Consider the following 22,865-nt stretch of genomic DNA (forward strand, 5'->3'; position numbering starts at 1 on the left):
TGACCAAACACTTGGTCACATTGAGCTCATTATGATGATGCATTACCGAGTGGGCCCAGAGATACCTCTCCGTCATACGGAGTGACAAATCCCAGTCTCGATTCGTGCCAACCCAACAGACACTTTCGGAGATACCCGTAGTGCACCTTTATAGCCACCCAGTTACGTTGTGACGTTTGGCACACCCAAAGCACTCCTATGGTATCCGGGAGTTGCACAATCTCATGGTCTAAGGAAATGATACTTGACATTTGGAAAAGCTCTAGCAAACGAACTACACGATCTTGTGCTATGCTTAGGATTGGGTCTTGTCCATCACATCATTCTCCTAATGATATGATCCCGTTATCAATGACATCCAATGTCCATAGTCAGGAAACCATGACTATCTGTTGATCAACGAGCTAGTCAACTAGAGGCTCACTAGGGACATGTTGTGGTCTATGTATTCACACATGTATTACGATTTTCGGATAACACAATTATAGCATGAACAATAGACAATTATCATGAACAAGGAAATATAATAATAACCATTTTATTATTGCCTCTAGGGCATATTTCCAACAGAAACAACCATGGGAGCCGTATTCAGTGGCAAGACCACATGGATGATTAGTTCGGATACTGTTTACTAGTAAATGAGTGATATGCCAATGATTACTTATGATATATATAAAAGCCATCCTCCCGGCTATTTGACATGCTCGGGGTCGGAGGCGAAGGAACAGGCATAGTACAGGCTCAAAAAATAGAGAGTGCGGTCTACAAAAGTTATTTTGGACCTCATGTCGCACGTCTGCGTCGCCAGTCTTCGGTGGGGGGAATCCTTGATGGAAATAGCCCCTTAGGTGAGTGTACGGATCCGGATCCGATAGAGCCAGTTTTCAGATGTTTATCATGTTCGCCACCTATTTTTAAAGGATAGAGAAGGAGGAAATAAAGAGAAAATAAATAATAATAAAAAGTTACTGGAGTGCTTGCAAGCTTGTCCGTATTGTGCTTCCGCCAATGCCCATGGTATCTTGAGTGCGTAATGATGTGTGTGCGGTACAAACTTTGTAGGTGTACGGAGTTGGCGGCGGAAGCCGGGTTGCTATTTCCGCTCCGGGAGTGGTTGAACCTCTGGCGGAAATTGCTTCTGACCCCCGGTACTTCGTTGGTGAACCTCTCCGTCATCCCTGTCGCCTGGCGGCCTTCTCCCCTTGTGTTCGGCGTTGAGCTTGCCGGCTTGTTTAAAGACCCAACAGTTTCTGTTAGTATGATTAGCTGGTTTATTGGGGTGGCCGTGAATCTGGCAGGGTCGGTCCAATATCCTGTCTAGGTTGGATGGTTCGTCTCGTTTCACCTTGAATGGCTTCTTCCGTTGACCGGGCTTGGGATTGCTATCCGGCGTTGACCGCTGTGTCGCGTGATCTTTCATCATCGTTGCGACTATTGTATTTGCTTCGTCGTGGCTTGCCGTTGCCGTCTCGGATTTTGGAAGTGCCCGGGTCGCTGGCGCGGTTGCTTCTACGAGCGAGCCAGCTGTCTTCTCCCGCGCAAAAGCGGGTCATCAAAGCAGTGAGGGCTGCCATGGATTTAGGTCCTTCTTGGCCGAGGTGGCGCGCAAGCCATTCGTCCCGGACACTGTGTCTGAAAGCCGCCAGGGCTTCCGCGTCCGGACAGTCGATGATTTGGTTCTTTTTGACTAAGAACCGAGTCCAGAGCTTCCTGGCTGACTCTCCGGGCTGCTGGACAATGTGACTTAGGTCATCGGCATCCGGTGGCCGGACATATGTTCCTCGGAAGTTATCGAGGAAGGCCTCTTCCAAGTCCTCCCAGCCGCCTATGGAATTTTCAGGCAGGCTGTTTAACTAGTGCCGAGCTGGCCCTTTCAGCTTTAGTGGGAGGTATTTAATGGCATGGAGGTCGTCCCTACGGGCCATATGGATGTGGAGGATGAAATCTTCTATCCATACCGCGGGATCAGTTGTCTCGTCGTACGATTCAATATTGATGGGTTTGAATCCTTCGGGGAATTCATGATCCATTACTTCATTAGTGAAGCAAAGCAGGTGTGCGGCGCCTCTATGTTGGGCCACACTGCGACGTACTCCCTCCGTTCCGAATTACTTGTCGCAGGTATGGATGTATCTAGATGTATTTTAGTTCTATATACACCCATTTCTACGACGAGTAATTTGGAACAGAGGGAGTAACTCCGAAGGAGTCCCTTTGCGGTTTTCGGCTCGGGCGTGGCGAGGTTTGATACGTCCGAATAGGTAGCTATCGTCGCGTGTCGCAGCATGCTTTCGCGATCCGTAGATCGGTCTTGCGTAGCCTGCTCTATTGTCCAAGTCCTCTGCAGGCCGTCTGGGTGATCGTGACCTGCGTTGTTCCTGCCTTTACGGCGAGGTGGGGCGGTCTGGTGTTCGGCTTGAGTTGCATCTTTATCCAGACAGAGTTGTCGGTGACCTGCCGCATTGTGTGACGATGGTACGGGCTCCAACGCCCCGTCGTCGGACTGGTATAGCGATCTGTGCTTTGGGTAGCTTTTGTCTAGGCCACTAAGGCCGTATTCTTCGGTGACCAGGACTTCGGTCCATCTGTCGTTGAGTAGGTCTTGGTCAGCTTGAAGCTGCTGCTGCTTCTTTTTCAGGCTCCTTGCATTAGCTATTAGCCTGCGCTTGAAGCGCTCCTGCTCGAGGGGCTCTTCGGGTACGATGAAGTCTTCGTCGCCGAGGCTTACCTCATCTTCGGAGAGCGGGAGGTAGTTGTCGTCCTCCGAATTGTCGCTGGGCAGGGCCTGTTCATCGGGGCTGGCTTGCCCGTTTTCCTGTTCCTCCTATTCGGATCTTGCTCCAACAGGGTCTTCATTGTTTTTGGCGTCGTCCGGAGTACTATTTTCTCCGGTGCCAGCGTTGATGCGATGTGACTTGGAGCGGTGTTTAGGGCGCCGGTTCTTAGACTGTGTCCCAGGAGGTTTATTCTCAATTGGATCTCCTTTGTCATCGTCGCGAGCTTTTTTAGTTGTATCAACCATGTACACGTTGTACGAAGGGGTGGTCGTCCCACGTCCGGTGACTGGCGGGTCTTGACCTTGCTCCTTGTCGGCATTGTCGTCTATACCGCCAATGTCTTCGGAGTCATAACCAAGCATGTCGGTTGAGTCGTCGACAGTGGCTATGAAGTGGGTGGTGGGTGGGAAGCGAAATTCCCCGTTATCAGCTTCTAGCTCGGACCGGACATAGTTCGGCCACGAGTTCTCCGCTAGGGACATGTTTTTCAATGAATTCAGCACATCGCCGAAGGGCGAGTGTTGGAAGATATCTGTGGCGCTGAACTCGAAGATTGATAACCGATCCAACTCGGGTGACCGGGGAAGTGCGTGGTTCGGAATTTATAGCCGGAGACGAGTCCGGAATTCCGTTGACGCTGACATTGCCTGGTGTTGAGTCTGTGTGCGGCTCCAACGCCGCAGACTCTGTGGCTTCGGATGGTGCTATCTGCTCCGGATCTAAGGCCGTAGCAGTTATAGGAACCATCTCCTGAATCTGGTCCGATGACAGATTTAAGTCATGTTCATCGGAGCGAGGGGGAGCGATCGCCACGGTCTCAAATCCATTGAAGATCAAGTCTCCACGGATATCCGCAACATAGTTCAAGCTCCCAAATCTGACCTGGTGGCCGGGGGCGTAGATATCGATCTGCTCCAGATGGCCAAGCGAGTTGACCCGCAGCACGAAGCCGCCGAACACAAAAATCTGTCCGGGGAGGAAGGTTCCTCCTTGGACAGCGTCGTTATCGACGATTGAAGGGGCCATCGAACCTTTTGCCGACGGCACAGTGGAACTCTCAATGAAAGCACCAATGTCGGTGTCAAAACCGGCGGATCTCGGGTAGGGGGTCCCGAACTGTGCGTCTAGGATCGATGGTAACAGGAGACGGGGGACACGATGTTTACCTAGGTTCGGGCCCTCTCTATGGAGGTAATGCCCTACTTCCTGCTTGATTGATCTTGATGAATATGAGTATTACAAGAGTTGATCTACCACGAGATCGTAATGACTAAACCCTAGAAGTCTAGCCCGTATGACTATGGTAATGAATGTCCTATTCGGACTATACCCTCCGGTTTATATAGACACCCAGGGTTACATAGAGTCGGTTACATAAGAAGGAATCTTCATAATCGGTCGCCTAGCTTGCCTTCCACGCCAAGGAGAGTCCAATTCGGACACGGGTACAGTCTTCGGCCTTCATGTCTTCACAACCCATCAGTCCGGCCCATGGATAACAGGCCGGACGCCCGAGGACCCCTTAGTCCAGGACTCCCTCAGAGGGATAGCCATATTTTAGGATGATACCAGCCGTTTGGAAGAGAGGATACGGTGGATATGCAGCCATGTTTAACAAATATTCGGTCTAAAACTTGGTTGACGAGAGCCGCTAGATTCTGGCGGACGAGGGCAGCCACTCGCGCTCTCATCGCTGAAACATTTTTTCCCCGTCTCTCACCTCCCGAGTAGTATCCTCTAATGAGCAGGCACTCACCCTCTCGTTGCGATGGAGGTAGACCATGGGGAACTCCAGCGGGTCTGTGAGTGACATGCTAATGGGCAGGTAGCTAGCCAACAATGGCTTGGTGGTCTAGCGCACATGGAACCGCCGGAGGGAGCGTACAAATATCTCATCGACGTTCTACTAGTTCACTGGCCACTGATCTCGGGTCGTCATGCTTCTTCTGTACTAGTATGTGCTTAGGCCAACGACACCAAAAGCACTGAATATTCAGAAGAGATGTCTTCTTGTTCATGAATACAACATGTCTGGTTTTGGTTTCATTATTGTCAGACCATCAATTTTTCTGAATCTCTTTGAATGGAACCTGTACCCATTTATGAAACTACATATTGCATGTAACAGGGGTAATCTTACAACTCTAACAAAAAGGTCAACCTATCCACACTCAATCCTCTCAACCAAACATACAAGTGGCTTCCCTAACCACTTTTTATCTTTGCAATCAAACAATAAAATGTGGTTATCCCTAACCAGTTGGCTGGGGATATCTTCAGCCAATCTACCCTGCCCTCCAACCAAACGGCACCGTGGCGCGTTGGAGTTGCTCTTATGGACTTATACGGAGGCCCAGTCCGTGGATGAGATGCGATGTTCGGCCAACCGGATCGCGTGGTTTTTCTTTGGATCCTCCGCCGGCCGTTGACGCCGGTGAGCGCTGAAGCGTCAAGTCCAACCCAGTCTAGTCTAGGTGAGGAGCGCTGCCCCTACCTCAACTGCTCCCAGCTCCGCCATTAAACGCACACATACGCGATTGGAGAGGAGATCGATCCCCTCCTCCTTCCCTATCTGCATCAGCCGCTGCTCCACGAGCTTCAGCCATGTCCCACGACGATCCCCCGCCGGCTCCCGCCAAGAAGAAATCGCCCGCCGAGGAGGCGGCCGAGAAGAGGTCAGCACTACCCCCCCCCCCCCCGCGCGCGGCAATCCGTACGGCTAGGGACTCTACAGCGAGGCATGCATCGGAAAATTGGGCAGAGAGAATTTGTTCAACGTGCGAAATTTGCTGGATAACGGGGGCAGAGTCGCGGAAGTTCTTGCTTAGCTACCTAGTAATGTAGTAAGCTGCAAATGGGTTTTATTCATGCCTTGGTTGTGCTGCAGGAGGGAGAAGCTTACTCCTGGGAGTTTGATGAAGGCGGTTATCCGGTCAGGCAGGGGAGACGCGACTCCTGCAGATGGAGATCAGGTCAGGGCCGGTTATTTTCCCTTCGTTCCAAACCTTTATTTGCTGCAGACTATTGTGACATAGGGCTTTGTGAATCAAACTTTTGCCATCTTACTACCCTCAGCCTTTCTGGAAGCCCAGTGCTCTCGAGAATTTTATTGCTACTGCTAGTCTAACTTATGAACAATTGAAAAAGTATGTACATTGACCACATGGTGTATGTGGTAAGCAACCTCAAAGCAAACAATGTCAAGAAAAAGTATGTACATTGAATTGAGAGTACCTAGTAACGATGTCTCTGAATGATGTTTGTTCAGGATAGAAGTTTGTTCGTCACCGGGTGGGCTGGGCTGGCTTTATAACTCTATGTATTTTCTGATGACAAATACCTCTAGTTCTACATCGCTAAATACTGGAAGTCATATGACAAAAAGCTGGTGCAGAATGGAATTCCTGCAAAGGTTTTCATGAAATGTTTTACCTTATAATATAAAAAGGTTTTAGGGTTTAGGGCCTTTGTACTGTTATTGTTGAATAATGAAGAAGTCCTTTAATTCTATTTGATCGAGCCAATCATCAATTTGTGCAATATCCATCTATTCATTTAAAAACGGATGATCACATCACGGCTCAAATTTTGAGGTGCTGTTCAGCACTCAAGATAGTACAGACGAAATCATGTGCCTTTATGTCCTATAAATGTTAAGGGCCCTCATGATGGCTTTCTCGACCTTTCACTGGACAATCTCTGATTTTTTTTGTTATAGGAGACAGTGGGACATTTCGTGGTCAAACTCTTTGTTAATTCTAGTCATTTTGCAGGTCATACTTCATTGCACTATTCGAACCATGGAGGGCATTGTTGTGAATTCTACAAGAAGGGAACATGGAGGTGATTAGGCAAAACACATTTAGCACAGCACTACATATATACAGTTCTTTTAGTTTACAAACACCATCAGGATGCTTCGGACTCGACAGATTCTTATCTTCATAGAAATTTAGTGCTTCCATAGCCATCTTCCAGTCGGTGTAGCTTTCAAGTATCAAGCTACAGATTTGCAGTCTTCTAATAGCAGATATAACACTAAAGTTTGTGCATGCTGCGAACAAAGGAAAAAAAACAGTTCAGTGATATCTGGCTTTGCTTGTTAACCCTTCCAGTAAAAGCACTTACACTATGCTTCCTTTCATCTTGCATTACGACATATATTAGGTTAGACGAGATAAATGTAAAAACTTTTGTTAGGATATCTATCTTATAATTCACTTTCACTGCCACATGCATTTATTAGTATCTATACCTTTCTCTTTTTTTAGGTACTCCGCTCGGTGTATTGGGGCTCTAATCATCTCGTTTTACCATTATTATTATAACAGGAAAAGGAATCCCACTCAGATTTGTGTTGGGGAAAAGCAAAATGATCCTTGGCTTTGCTGAAGGCTTTCCAACAATGCTGAAGGGTGAAATTGCTATGGTATTCTGTTAAACAGAGTGCAACTTGTAAATTAAATAACAAGAATGTTGTAGGAAGGGCACATATTTCTGAGAATGCTATGGTTCGAATACGCATGTCCTGAATTTGCAAATATCTACTGCTGTCTCTAATCCCCCCCACCCCGCGGTCACAATCTATCTTTTCAGTTTAAAATGGAGCCGAAAATACACTATGCAGAGGATGATTGCCCGGTTACACCTCCAGATGGCTTCCCAAAAGATGATGAGCTTCAGTTTGAGGTTGAGATGTTGGATTTCTTTAAAGCCAAGGTTAGTCTTGTTATGATTTGAGCATGATACGTTGTATATATTTCGGAATCATGATGGTACAATGGTTCTGATATATTTTAAGCCATTAATTTCCTTTTGTACTTCTAAATCGATCAATTTCAGCATGATATGAGTCTGAAGAGTTATGCAATTTATGTTAATTAAGACTGTTCGCAACATAATAGCCACCTAAAAGAGCTGTTCGCCCTGCATGCATCCTTCTGCTGTTGCCGTGCACATCATTGCTACTGTTGCACACGATGCTTGCCCCACACCATAATGATGGCTTTCATGGTTACCGATTATTTCTGTTACCATCTAGGATGTTGGGCCAATATATCTCACGAAGAACTACAACATCACCATATGTGTAATGTATCAGTATACAGCATAATAAACTGTGTGAACGATAGAGATTTGTATTTCTATCTTTCATGATTAGGTGAATGATATCGATCATGACATGGCATCCCCTATGGGAACTATCGAGTTAAGTGCAACACGCAAGTAAGCATGTTGGTCAGATAAACATATGGTTCATATAAGCTCCATTCGCCAAGTCGATGCCCTAATTTTTTTTCTCTTCTTCTAACCCCCGGTCATGGTTTAAAAACCGATCCGGTGAGACTGTCCATTCAGATTTTCAACGGTCAGACCACCAGCTCATTGGTTAATTGACAACCAAAAACAGCAATATTTAAGCTATTTTTTCAGAAAAAAATGACCCCAGATCAAATGGGTAGACATAATATTCGATGTAATCCATTAATAAATCACAAAGTGTTGCTAGCCAGTTGGTTATTCGGCCTTTAGCGTGCCATGGCTCAAGGTCAAGGGTTTGGTCCCTAGTTTATGCACCATTTTCTTAGTATTTCCCTGTTTTTTTACTAAAAGACCAATGCGTCATAAAAAACGGACAAGGCTCCGGTTCCGATTTTTCTGATCAGACCGCCGGCCCGGTCGGGTTTTTAAAACTATGCCCCAGGTAGTCGATTTCCTGACTCCATGACTTTGTACTCACTGCAATGCCTAGTACCAATCAGACACATCATCAACAACAACAACAAAGCCTTTGGTCCAAACAAGTTGGGGTAGGCTAGAGGTGAAACCCATCAGATCTCGCGACCAACTCATGGCTCTGGCACATGGATAGCAAGCTTCTACGCAGCCCTGTCCATAGCTAGTTCTTTGGTGATACTCCAATCCTTGAGGTCTCTCTTAACGGACTCCTCCCATGTCAAATTCAGTCTACCCTGACCTCTCTTGACATTCTCCGCATGCTTTAGCCGTCCGCTATGCACTGGAGCTCCTGGAGGCCTGCGCTGAATATGCCCAAACCATCTCAGACGATGTTCACGGGTTCAAGTCTTGGCGCAGTGGTAAAGCTGCTGCCTTGTGACCATGAGGTCACGGGTTCAAGTCCTGGAAACAGCCTCTTGCAGAAATGTAGGGAAAGGCTGCGTGCAATAGACCCAAAGTGGTCGGACCCTTCCCCAGACCCTGCGCAAGCGGGAGCTACATGCACTGGGGCTGCCCATCTCAGATGATGTTGGACAAGCTTCTCTTCAATTGGTGCTACCCCAACTCTATCTCGTATATCATCATCCCGGACTCGATCCTTCCTCGTGTGGCCACACATCCATCTCAACATACGCATCTCCGCCACACCTAACTGTTGAACATGTCGCCTTTTAGTCGGCCAACACTCAGCGCCATACAACATTACGGGTCGAACCACCGTCCTGTAGAACTTGCCTTTTAAGCTTTTGTGGCACTCTCTTGCCACAGAGAATAATCAGACACATAATAATATTATTTGGCACATTCGATTCGATTATTGACTCTAGTTTTCTCTCTCTTTCAGGTCGTGACTGAGGATTTAGGGGTTGTAAAGAAGGTAAACAGACATTCTATATTGATAGCATAAAATATATTCAGTTTTATCCACTTGGGATTTTTAAATACTTTATTTTATTTATGTTTGGAGCACCTGTTTGATATTTTTTGTGCTTTCCAAAGTTAGCACAGTAAAAGGATTCATATATTCAGTTTGGGGTTCCCCAAATGTTATCGGCATCCTTTACTCCCATGTTAGACTTTTTTTGTTGGTTATACAATAAGAGGTCAAGTAAATGAGAGCAGATGCTTCAGCATTGTGGCAAACTTATCATTGCCCTTTGGATGTGGCAGATAGTTGATGAAGGCAAGGGGTGGGAAACACCTAGAGAACCATATGAAGTGACAGCACGGTAAATGTTTATTTTACTCTAAATCTAATAAATTCTGGTTAGTGCTTGGCAGTGTTAGCACATAGTTTTTCTTTCTTTATGGTTAGTGCCCAAATGCTACATAATTGACTTCTTTAATATGACTACTAGAAAACTGAAGTGTAAACTGAAATTGTAGTTGCATTTGATGATACAAACATATAATGGTCAATTTGCACAGAAAGGGATGAGGGGATACAAACCACTGAGACTATAAGGAAGTGAGCCTAGCTTACTTGGTCGGGGGAGTGAATGCAATCCTACTTCTGGGTTCAAGTCCTCATGGACATGAATTTGTGTTCCTATTTATACTGTTGGGGGCTTCCCTTGCAGTTTCCCTTCAAAAACCACGAGTAAATGAACCCACCTGCTTGTCGACTGCGTCTTCTGGCATCTAGTTTGGTTCAAGGCGCTGTCATGGATAAGATCTACGGCAACAGCGCCATCTCCGGCGGGCGGCAAAGAATTCGCTGACTTGTTGAGAACAATGGTTGTGGTCACTCCCTCTGCGCTGAGGCACGGGACAAGCTCCATCATGGATTTGGAACCGAAGGAAACATATCTTTTCCTCAATGATACCCCAGCCATACTCGACCTCCTAGACACGATCGACTGCGTCTTTTGGCATCTAGTTTGGTTCAAGGCGCTGTCATGGATAAGATCTACGGCAACAGCGGCATCTCCGGCGGGCGGCGAAGAATTCGCTGACTTGTTGAGAACAATGGTTGTGGCCACTCCCTCTGCGCTGAGGCACGGGACAAGCTCCATCATGGATTTGGAACCGAAGGAAACATGTCTTTTCCTCAATGATACCCCATCCATACTCGACCTCCTAGACACGATCGAGGAGGCAAACCCTTGGGTCACACCGTCCTGCCCAATGGTTAGACTTAGGGCTCTTTTTGTTCACTTGGCTGTAGCCTACTGCAGACTCGTAAATAACACTTTTCCAGCTCTATCAGTACAACAAGGCATAATGCTTGTTGTGTTTTCTCGGGGGAAATAAATAGATAACTAAATTAGCATCTGTTATGCCATATTGGTGCTGGAGAGCAAGACAGCGGTGTTTTATGGTGTTGTGTCTAAATTACCCTTGTCCAGAACTTTTATCTGATAGGCATGCCAGGCTTCCTTTACTTCTACTGCTTTTCATCTTCCTTTCCTGCCACAATTGCTATTGTTGAAGTATATGTGGATTGCCCAACCTTCTCCATCAGTTCGGACTTTTGGTTCTACTGGTTGGTGCATGAAACTTAATATGGTATTAGAGCCAAGAGGTCTTGCGCTCAAATCTCGGCTTTTGCAATTTAATAAAAAAATTGCTTGCCTTCTCTTTGTTGTTGAAGTATATGTGGATTGCCCAACCTTCTCCATCAGTTCACACCTTTTGCGCTTTTGGACATTCTATTGTACCTTCTCCAGGATAACTGCAAGAACAGCAGATGGGAAAGAAATTCTTCCCAGTAAAGAAGTGCCATATTTCTTCACTTTGGGTAAATCTGAGGTCAGTGGCATCCTTGTTGCATGTAGTAACAGCATAGGGTATTAATTTTGCGCTTTTGGACATTCTATTGTATCTTATAGGAATGCAAGATATAGGTATATCATGCGCTTTTCTGAACACTTCTGTCCAAATTTGCAACTTACTCCCTCCGTAAAGAAATATAAGAGCATTTAGATCGCTACTTCAGTGATCTAAACGCTCTTATATATCTTTACAGAGGGAGTATTTGAGAACCACACGGTGCCCACTGTACGAATTATTTGGGCTATCTAGTTTAGGTCTAGCATACTTGGTGTAATGTAAAACTCATCTGCTGATTCTATCATTCTAAAATGCATAAAAAGCTATATCATTCCCATTGATTCTCCTAACTTCTGTTTGTTATGCATTTTTTTCCTGTTTTAGTTTAGGCACCTAAAGGCCTTGAGATGGGAATTGGAACAATGGCACGCAAGGAAAAGGCAACTATTTATGTTACCAGTACCTATTTGACAGAGTCCTCAGTAATGCCGCAACTTGAAGGCCTTGAAGAAGTTCATTTTGAGGTGGAACTTGTTCAGTTTACTCAGGTACAGTCATAATTAGCTATTAGATACTTCCATTAAACATTTGTTTAGAATTTGAATTACGGCCTATGGTCTTCTAGGGGTTTTCCGTTACATATCATAGTATTCCTGCTTTATTCGGGCTGTGTTTTTGATGGAATTACATGCTCTCCTTGAGGATGATGAAGTTTGTCTGGTCATACTTTCTTTTATCACCAAATGTTTATGATTCATATACTACACTGCAACTGATTTTATGGGCTGTATAATGAAATAATTTGTTACCCATCATTTGCGATGTCACACCATGGTCTACTATTTATTATAACATAAATCTAAATCAAGGCGCTAGACCCACAATTCGCTTGCCAAAAGTCTAAAACATGCAAGGTAGCCTAGTCAATTTCCATATCTAACCAATTACAACTAACGACTGGCAAACCATCAATATTTGTGGCTTTTTAAAATACATTGAAGAAATTTATTACCTACGGAATTTGGAAATCTCATGTTACTTGAGAAAGTTGAAGACCAAAATCGAATTATTATGATTTTCTGGCTCATTTAAAGAAGCAGTAGAGAACTGGATATTGATACTAGAGTAGTGTGTAGTGGCATGGCCTAAAATATCCAATATGGATAACTGACATTTTATTATAAAAATAAATTCACTTGGTAAGGGGTGATAGGGCCATCATAGGTACTCCAGCTTACCTAACTTTTCAATGCACACAGGTTCTTATAGCTGGTAGTGTAGATACAACACACTGAAGGCTTCTTACTCTAGTTTACTTTATCGAATACGCACCTAATTGTATTATACTTTACTGTGATTCATTTGTTCATCACTAGAATCTTCTTTTAGCTATAACTATGCCTATAACATACAAAGTTATGCTAACAGTTTGTGTGATGTAATAATAGGTGAGGGATATGCTTGGTGATGGACGCCTCATAAAGCGCCGTGTAGTTGATGGAAGTGGTTGGTAACCTTTTGTATTTTACATGTTGATACTACCTATGTCCCCTCTGGTCCCAACACCTTTGACCCTTGTAGTGTAGCAAAATTTATCTTTCATAGAATTATACTATAAACGTTGCTTTCTGTCCTCTGTCCTTTGTAGTGTAGCAAAATTTATCTTTCACAGAACTATACCGGAAGTGTTACTTTCTGTCCTGTGTGTCCACCTACTGAAAACTGGTACCTTTTGATTTTCTTGTGCTTGGTTACTGTGATACTTTAGAGGATACACATTTTTTAGCTCTTTTTACCATTTGAAGAATTTCAATGTTTTACTTTATTATTAGAAAATCCATTAAGTACAGATCTAAAAGGTAAGAATGAAGGTAATACATGTAAGAGCACATTTGTCTATTTTGTTTAAAATCTCCCTATTTCCTGTCGTCCTTTTTTTTACTTGGAATGATGGATGGTTTTCTGTTTGATTCAAGTAATAGGTCTAAAAGGATACTGGAATACAGATTAAGAACAGAACTAAGGAGTGAGAAATTAGACAAAACTATTTGCTATTTATCATGTTAATTTTACTTTATAAGTGCAAGTTCGTTAATAGGGTGATCATTGTAGATTTTTAATCTTGATGAGTAGTACATGAAGTTATCATTTTCCGTTCTTGTTTTACCATGTAACACGCTTACTTAAGCTGCTTTTTGTTTTCTTCCAAAATATCAGGTGAATTTCCTATGGACTGCCCCCTTCATGATAGCTTGTTAAGAGTTCATTACAAGGGGATGCTCCTTGATGAACCAAAGTCAGTATTTTATGATACACAAATTGATAATGATGGGGAACCATTGGAGTTCTGTTCCGGAGAAGGATTGGTAAATATTATAGCTTTTATTTTATCTACATAATCAATCTTAGTTACTTTATTAAATCTTGCTATCAGAATGTGGCAAATGGACAACAAAAATAATACCGACCATTTTGTTTCGAGAACCATGGGTCTCCGAATCCTACTTTTGTTTCCTATTTTTTAAAGTATCACTTAGACTTTATTTAGTTCAAAAATAAGAATTTACAATACAGAAACTGTGAAAGTTGATCACATATGGCATTGACCTTTAAACTTTGTATATGTTAATAACTTGAACTCCCAATAGGGTTTCAGGGCTTCGCTTCCAAATTGATGGTTCTGTATACTTATTGTCCTTTCTTAGAACTATCACATACTTACGTGAAAAAATAAGATGGGACTTTGTTATCACATAAGTACAGTTAGTGCTAGATACATACATTTGAGGGACAAGCTTTTTCGGACGGAGGGAGGAATACTTTTATACACTTCCTGTTATCGTTTTCTCTTAGAATTCTGTCACTACATATCTCTAGTATTGAATGTTAAAATATGTTTCATCCTATCAATTGAAGAAGAGTAACAGATGTTTTGATGCATTGTCATAGGTTCCTGAAGGATTTGAAATGTGTGTTCGACTAATGCTTCCTGGTGAAAAATCTATTGTCACCTGCCCTCCAGATTTTGCGTATGATAAATTCCCAAGGTCGTATCAACCTTTACATTCGTAGTTTTTTTGGCAATGGAGCTTTTTGAATAATCGGGTATGGTGCAACAGGCCAGTGAATGTTCCTGAAGGAGCTCATGTTCGGTGGGAAATTGAATTACTTGGATTTGAAGTTCCCAAGGTATGAAACCATTTGTTTTTCTGTTGCTTTTTACGGTGTCATAATACCATTATAGGCACTGCTTGGGATCAGACTTAGCTTTATTGTCGTTTTTTGACACTTGGCCAATTCTGTCGAGCAATGGTTGTTTTGGATTTGTTGAGCGATTCTTTATTTTGGATTTATAATTTCATGATTATCGTGAGTACTGCAACTGCATGGCATACAACCATCTCTATTGATGATTATCTGTAGTTCTTTTTATTGTGCTAAATTCCAAAATAAAGTAATAGACTGTGTTACATGCGTCACATATGTGCACAGGTAAATGCCAATAGTTTCCCTTGGGAGCTTTCTCATAACTCAGTGCAACATTTACCTACGGAATTATTTCTATTATTTATATATCAATATATTTTCTCTTTGGTTATGCTTGTCATATTATTTTAACTAGTGAATTTTCTTTTCTCAAATGATCATTGTACAAATGCAGGATTGGACTGGCTTGACCTTCAAAGAAATCATGGAAGAGGCAGATAAAATTAAGAACACGGTATACTTACAATGATTATATTATTTTTAATCTCGCCAATTTGTATTCGAGTGAGACTTGTTAAGCTTCATGCACTAGCCAACGCAACTAAAAGTCCGAACTGATGGAAAGGGCTAGGCGGGCTAGGCAATCCACATATACACTTCAACACCTTTTCTCACTTGTGACGCGGGAAGTCAACACGTGAGAGGCCTATACGTGGACAGAGAGGGGGGCAGCAGCAATTTTTAGATAAATTGCGAAAGTCAGGACTTGAACTCAAGACCTTGGGCTCTGATACCATGTTAAGCTTCATGCACTAGCCAACACAACCAAAAGTCCGGGCTGATGGAAAGGGCTAGGCAATCCACATATACACTTCAACAAGACTGTCGTAGATGCACTTTTGCAGAAAATGGGTATATGCAAGAAACTTATGAGACATCTTTGCATAAAAAATTACTTTCTCTCTTTCCTTTCTATTTGGACAAATTATTTCAACTGCTATTTGAATGTTGTTTGCTAGAGCAACATGTCAAATGAATTTCAACCTAGTGTCTCCTGAAGATGGTTATTTGGTTTAAGATGCCATTAGATGTATAGGCTTATGAGAATCCTGAGCTTTCCTTTGGCCATCAGCTCGGTCTAGTCTATAGTGATTTTGAGGTTTTTTTTGCTAGAGTTTAAGCCTACATTCAACAGCACTTAGTTACAAAGTATTTCATAATTTTGATCTGGTACTTCATTATTGTTTTAGATTTTAGACAACTGACGTTAAACAGAATCCCTTTCACAGGGTAACAGACTATTTAAAGAAGGAAAATTTGAACTTGCAAAAGCAAAATACGAGAAGGTATGTCCACTGGTACTTGAAGTTGCTGTGCAATAAATTGATTACTGCTATTTATTATATAAATTGAGTCTTAGGTAGCGATATTCATCTGTGTCTACATCTTTCCTAAAAAATCCTATTCTTGTTTCCAAAGATGTTCCCGGGCATGGCCAGGAGCCAGTCTATTCATGTTGTATGTCGGTGTTATATTATTTCCCTTTGATTCTTTATGCAAGTTTAACATTCTAACAACATATAAGAACAAGCAAAGTCCAAAAGAGATAAAAATAGGCCAAAATAGCATGTGCTAAGTGCCTAAGTTCATCTGCTACCCACCAGAACTGATTGCTCAATATACAGATTAAGTTTGACACTACATCTGCTGAGTTCATTTCAGATTTTTGGAGAAGTGCACCATGCACTTCCCTTTTTTTTTTCACAAAAAAGGGTTGGGGCTGAGGGAAACCTGTCTTATCCAAAACTGACGAGATCTAGTAAACTGGTTAATGTAGGACTAACCCCTAGGGTGGCCTGATCTTCACGAATTGGAGATGGATTTGGGGTGTATTGTCTGTATTCACGAAGAACACGGGACAAATCCACAAGAAAACACGAGAGAACACTAATTGGACAAGATCCACACCAAGTATCCCTCAGATCTCAAGCCAATACATGAGGTGCATGTAGATCCAAGAAAAACAAAGAAAATAAAGGATGTGAGGGTCTTGGGAGATGGTCTTCTCCAATCCAAAGGATGTGGAGGTCTTGGTAATCCAAAGGGATTCTTCTCCCTTAGGAGGGCTTGATCCTCTAAGAGGAGGTACAAGGAGTTAAGGAGCAATGCTCTCTCAAGATCTAGTTTCTGCTTTGCTAACCCTAGAGAGGAGGTGGGGGAAAGGTATATATAGTCCTAGCCACGAAGGGCTAAGTGGGGGAGGTGAGAGAGGGGATACATAGCTCGTGGGCCAGATTTGCACGCAGGCACATGCTGGCCTGTCCGGGTCGCAAGCCTGCAACTCGTCCGGATCAGGGCTTCCACAGGCGCCACTCGGAGGGCTCGCTCTAGGAGCCGTACTGTCCGGGTTCCAAGCCGGACAGTCTGACTTCACCAATTTAGCTTCCGTTGCCTTGCGCGCGGTAGCCAGACGAAGGGCCAGATGGTGATCCAGAGGAGGTTTTTGTCCGGCTATAGGCCGGATAGTCCGGCTACTGGATTCCAGCTGCCCATCTTCTCTCTTCCAAGCTTCTCTGTGTATGGTGTGGGCGTACTCTTGTGCGCACTCCTCCTTGACTCGCGTGAAGCTCAGCTCAAACCTATGTATGCATGAAGGAGGGTCAAGTAGTATACCACCCATGAGAGAACCAAGTAGACACACATAAAGGATGGAATTCACCGTAGTATATGTGATGCGTTGGCAATGAAGCCAAAGCCATGGTGATGACCCTAGGGTGCTCCGCACCACTAGTTTTCTCAGTGGAGCCTGAGGTTTGTGCGAAGTGTCGAAATTCTTCAATTTGAATCTAAATGTTAAACGTAAATGAATTAAAGCGATATTGACAATAAACAAGAGATAACACCACAGCTATGCCAACGTCACGGCATGAGCATGCCGTTGTGGTTCTTAATTATAAATTGACTCTCATTTTAATCATGGCGCTTCATGCAAATTCTGCAATTCATGTTGTTGGGATAAATGTGCTGGAGTGCAGGATATCTCATTGTACTAAGATTATTATTTTGGCGGAGCTTAGCTCACATGATGCAAAGTATATGGCAAAAAGCATTTTACAGGGGGGTTGGGAGATCTTTTTTGTCAGTTCTAGATTTTTTTGTGCAGCTCCATGTATTCAGTGAGATAGCGCAAAGTATGCAACTCCATTCAGGTGTCCACGGAAAAGCCATGTTTGTTTCCCCCCTTTTGTTTGGGTCCATTAATTTTTTCCTTCTGTAAATATGCTGTGGAATATCTTTGTGCTCATTTTCTTTTAATATAGTGTACCCTTTTATTTTGGGGCTCCCCTTCTGTTTTCCAGTTATAAAAAGAAAAGTCATGCTAAAACTTACTTTGCTTGTCAAAAGAAAATGCTTGGATGTGAAACAAGCCATGCCAACAGCTCTTAAAGTTTTTGCTGACTTTGGTTTCCCTACCCTCTATGGATGCAGTTGCTTAGGGAGTATAACCACGTGCATCCTCAAGACGATGAAGAGGGGAAAATCTTTGCCAATTCAAGAGTACGATGATACTCTATTTTCCAGCTTTCTCCTACCATAACGATTGATGCACTGACCACTACATCACCCCGGCCCCACCACCCCACGCGCACACACATTTCTCCTCCCATTAGTAGTATATGTTTTTCTACTTGTTGCTGTTTCCTGATACATGTTGAACCTTTTATGTTGTTACAAATGCAGAGTTCTCTACATCTAAATGTAGCTGCTTGCTACCAGAAGATGGGTGAGTACAGGAAGTCTATTGAAGCGTGCAATAAGGTAATACACTGAAAGGAACTTGGGCGTAGCTTCTCACGCCATGGGGTACTGGACCCGTCCGGATAGGTCTTTATTGGTTTCCATGTCTAGTTTGTTTGATTAGTTGAGTCGGTTCAAGTCTTCCCTAGCCTACTGCCAAGCTGCACTATAAAGCTACACAATTAACATGTAATTAGGTATTGAAGAAATAAACAGAGAAAAGGGGATCCTCCCTCGCCGTCGCCAGAGGGCCGGGCCGGGCGAAGCCCGGTCGCTGGCGGCGGCGGCGGCCCCCCCCCTCGTCTATTCGTGTGGGGTAGTCGGCGCGGAACGACGGCCCTGGACCTGGTGGTGGCGCTTTCGTGGGGCTCCACTGCGCGGCGTCGCATCGGCGCTGGTGGTGGCGCGCGGGTGCGATGGCGGCGTGACAGGCACGCCCTGGTGGTGCACGGCTAGTGTGTTGAAGGCGGGCTGCCAGATCCAGACGCGGTGGGTGCGGGCTGCGGGCGGTCGTCTCCGCGGTGGTGGTCTGCTGGTGGAGGTGACGGCGCAGCGGTGTGGGTCTCGCCCTTCCTCTCCTCTGGTTTCGTCGGGGGCTGGAGGCGGGCTGGGGCTGGTGGTGGTGGGTGTGTGCCAGCCGGATCTAATGCATTTTTCCGGCGGGCGGCACGGGTTGGGGCAGCGGCCCGGCGTGGCGGTTGCTCCGGCTGTGGGCGGCGGCGGGCTGGCGGCCTCCATTCGCTGAGCCGACATCACGGCAGTTCGGCGGGTCGGCTGCGGTGGCGGCTGGTTTTTCGGCGTCGGCTCGTTTGTAGGCGGCCCGTTTCGACCTTCGGTCCCTCTCCTCGTTGTCTGGTCGCTACCGTCGTCGAAGGTTTGGTCCTCTCCCGGCTACGGTCCATCGCTCGTCTCGCGCTCAGCAGCAGGACCGAGCTCGTCTCGTGCCCGGCAGCAAGACCGACCTCGTCTCGCGCCCGGCAGGAGGACCGACCTTGTCTCGCGCCCGGTGCCGCAGGACGGGTCGATGGAGGCGTTGGGGGCAGCCCAAGGGTGCGAAAGGTGGATCCTTTCCGCCCGTATCTTTGGTTGGGGTAGCAGGGGGTCTCGAGTGGGGTGTCAAGGTCTTGGATGTCACGGTGGCGGCCCTGGTGGTGGTTCCGCGGTGCTCATGGGCAGAGCCCGTGGCTTGGTGCTACCCGGTGGCCATGGCCGTGTGGGCGGCGTGGTCGCCGGGGTGTGGCGTTCGGTGGCGGTGAGTGTTGGCTGGGGTGAAAACCTGTTCTTTCTTCGGGCGGACCGGCGGCGGCGAAGCTCGTTCCCTTCTTGAAGGCGTCGTCGTGGCTATCATTGCCTGTCGTGTTGCTCTAGGGGAATCTCTAATCCTCGGGTCGGGCGGTGGCGGCGCTCCGGTGTCGTTTCCTTCCTGAAGGCGCCGCCTTGGAGCCCATGGTTCATCGTATGTGGCTTCATCTCTTCGCAGTGGCGTGTTCACGGTTGAGGACCCCGGTTGCTCTTGTAGCGCTAGGGATGTTGTTGCTGCGCTCAGCGCTTATGTATCCTGCCTTGGGTGTGCGTGTGTAGTGTTGGCAGGTGTTTGTACCGGGTTGTTGAGAATCATTGCTTTATATATAAAGCAGGGTGAAAGCCTTTTTCGGTAAAAAGGGGACGTTTTTCCTCCAGAACAGATCTATCCTCAAGGCGTCAAGCCTAAACTCCCTCGCCCTTGCTCTCCTACCATCCGCCACTTACAGTTTTGCACTTCACCTCCTGAACTCCATTCAAGTCTGCTACACTGATCCATCAGTCTCTGCAAAGTATAGATTTGCACAAGGTTCACATTATTATCCTGCTGTTGTTCTTTGATTTACTTGTGTTTGAACAGGTGCTTGATGCAAATCCTGTGCATGTCAAAGCACTCTACCGCCGAGGAATGTCATACATGTTAGGTGGGGACTTCGATGATGCAAAGAACGATTTTGAGAAGGTTAGTGGCACCATGCTTCAGAATCATGTTTGGTTGGTAGAGGCCTAATCTATATGTAATGGCATCGCTTCATTAGATGGTAACCGTCGATAAGTCCTCGGAGCCTGATGCTACAGCGGCCCTTGTTAAACTTAAACAGAAGGAACAGGTATGCAACAGAACATGCACAAACTCATACTCCCTCCGTTTCTAAATATAAGTCTTTCTAGAGATTTCACTATGGACTACATACGGATGTATATAGACGTAGTTTAGAGTATAGATTCACTCAATTTGCTCGGTATGTACTTCATATTAGAATCTCTAGAAAGACTTATACTCCCTCCGTTCCTAAATATAAGTCTTTATAGAGATTTCACTATGGACTACATACGAAACAAAATGAGTGAATATACACTCTAAAATGCATCCACATACGAATGTATGTGATCCACAGTGAAATCTCTACAAAGACTTATATTTAGGAACGAAGGGAGTATTTAGGAACGGAGGGAATAGTGTTCAAAGTTTGTAACTAACAGTTGATGCACAAACAAAGGAAATTGAAAAGAAGGCAAGGAAGCAGTTCAAAGGACTATTTGACAAGAAGCCAGGAGAGATATCTGAAGTTGGTATGGAGTCCAAGAATGGTGGCGACACGGCAGGGTCTGGCGAGGCAGTCACAAGTAGGGATAGAGATGGAAGCGGGAAGTCTAGTCCTCCGAGTGCAGAGTCAGATCATGCCTTTGATGAAGAGAAGCCAGGACTTATTGGCCGCATCTGGCCTTCTGCGAGGCGGATTTTCTCCTCCCTTGGTCTGAACAGGTGCACAATACTCTGAGCAGCCAGCAGTGACGAGAGATTTAGTTGTAAACAAGGAATTTTTTCACATATACAGTCCTCACTTATACAGAATTAATCTTGAATCATTATGAAAATCATACCAATATATATGGACTGGAGTGATACTGAAAAATCGTGAGGAAGCACCGGTTGTTGTAACAGTGAAAATTGATTGCCGTTTGTGTCTGCTAATGCATTGTTGAAGCGAACTTATATATATATTTTTCCTTACTTTGTACTTCCGCTTGAAGCGAAATATATACCCCAATGACATTTCATGAATGTTAGTTGTTGCAACATACAGAGTAAAAATACCAATAGTGTATAAATCAAAGTTAGAAACAACATACCCTAATGTTGTAGATGTGATTCCCAAGTCAGTTTTATACGTACACATAATTCATCAAAACCAACGTCTGAATCTATCGATTTTTATGGGCTACATTGCCCTCTAACACTGTATCCCGGTCCCTAAGCCCTCTTAACGACCTGCACCAGCCTATTGCTCAGCGTCGTTAGAGGGAAAACCCTATACTACGCTCTTTGCGTCAAGTTGTGTGCAAACGCACAGACATGGCGAGGCGAGCGATTAAATGGGCCGACCCGTTTGCGCGTTTCACTGATCCCGGTTTTGGGAACCTTCCAAAAGGTTCCCAACCGGTCTAGGTCTGGTTTTTTTTTCTCGTTATTTTTTCCTGCTGTTTCTTTTATGGTTTTGTTCGGTTTATTATTATTATTTTTAATTTTTAGTTTATTCCTTTTCTTGTTTTTAGTTATCTGATTCTATTTTCGTTATCTTTTTTTCCATTGTCATGTTTACTTCTTTTTCATTTTAATTCCTTTTTCTTCTCATTTTTTGTATCTATTTTTGTTTTTCAGAATATTAATTTTTTTATAAATTACAAAAAATGTTCGGAATGTCAACAAATGTTCCTGTTTTTAAAGTTTTGGTCACAATTCAAAAAAGGTTTGTCATATTTCAAAAAAATGTTTGCCTTTCAAAAAGCTCATAAGTTCAAATAAAATCCTGTTTTCAAATTTTGTTTGCAAATTCAAAAAATGTTCAAATAATTGAAAAAATGTTCTCTTTTTCAATAAACACACATAAGTTCAAAAAATGTTCCTGTTTTCACCTTTAGTTCACAAATTGAAAAAATGTCCGCTTTTTCATATTTTGTTCAGAGTTTCAATTTGTTTTTTACAGATTAAAAAAATGTTCGTTTTTGTCCAAATTGTTTTAAAAAAAGTTCCTTATCAAAATCTGTTGCAAAATTCATAATAAATCCAATTTTAAATTTGTTCACCAATTCACATATTGGTCACATTTTTTAAAAACTTGTTCGTGTTTGTGAAAAGAATGGAATTGGAAAAAATTCCCATTTTTTAGAATTTGTGCATGAATTCATACATTCTTCTTGTTTTAAAATCTGGTTACAAATCCAAAATTTGGGCATTTTTTCAAAACCCGTTTATGTTCTTTAAAAAAAATGTTTGGAATCTTTTTTGAAAGTATTCAGATTTTTCATGAAATGTTTGAAAAAAAGAGGGAAAATATTCGGATCGGCCAATGCAGTTTGTTTTAAAGTATTTCGCGTTGCGTACTCGTCACTAGCGTTGGTCAGCTGGAGTGGTTACGTACGCGCATCCATTAGAGGTGGATCGGGAGTTCGAAACTGGGATAATGTGATTTATTTTTGCGGTTCTTTTTACATCGCTTGTTACTCTTGCGTGGGTCAGCCTACGTGGAGACTTGAAAGATCGAG

At 44.0% G+C, this 22,865-nt stretch overlaps 1 protein-coding gene across 2 annotated transcripts; it reads left to right on the forward strand.

The window, feature by feature from the left end:
• The first annotated feature begins 5,100 nt into the window (after window positions 1-5,100).
• Window positions 5,101-21,333, forward strand: LOC123181417 (peptidyl-prolyl cis-trans isomerase PASTICCINO1). 2 transcript variants are annotated; one of them, XM_044593677.1, is made up of 20 exons: window positions 5,108-5,455; window positions 5,668-5,752; window positions 6,554-6,623; window positions 7,112-7,209; window positions 7,377-7,499; window positions 9,364-9,396; window positions 9,690-9,748; window positions 11,189-11,270; window positions 11,681-11,839; window positions 12,740-12,797; window positions 13,509-13,657; window positions 14,241-14,338; window positions 14,411-14,480; window positions 14,953-15,012; window positions 15,788-15,844; window positions 17,988-18,056; window positions 18,240-18,317; window positions 20,179-20,280; window positions 20,357-20,428; window positions 20,819-21,333. In XM_044593677.1, the coding sequence occupies exons 1-20, from the start codon at window positions 5,385-5,387 to the stop codon at window positions 21,098-21,100; spliced, it is 1,875 nt and encodes a 624-aa protein (XP_044449612.1). In that variant the 5' UTR covers window positions 5,108-5,384; the 3' UTR covers window positions 21,101-21,333. The 2 variants fall into 2 exon arrangements, with proteins under 2 accessions (XP_044449613.1, XP_044449612.1); XM_044593678.1 differs by lacking the exon at window positions 17,988-18,056 and having other exon boundaries at window positions 5,101-5,455.
• Window positions 21,334-22,865: the final 1,532 nt, after the last annotated feature.

The sequence above is a fragment of the Triticum aestivum genome, chromosome 1D, assembly GCF_018294505.1.
Source record: "Triticum aestivum cultivar Chinese Spring chromosome 1D, IWGSC CS RefSeq v2.1, whole genome shotgun sequence".
Lineage (NCBI taxonomy): Eukaryota > Viridiplantae > Streptophyta > Magnoliopsida > Poales > Poaceae > Triticum > Triticum aestivum.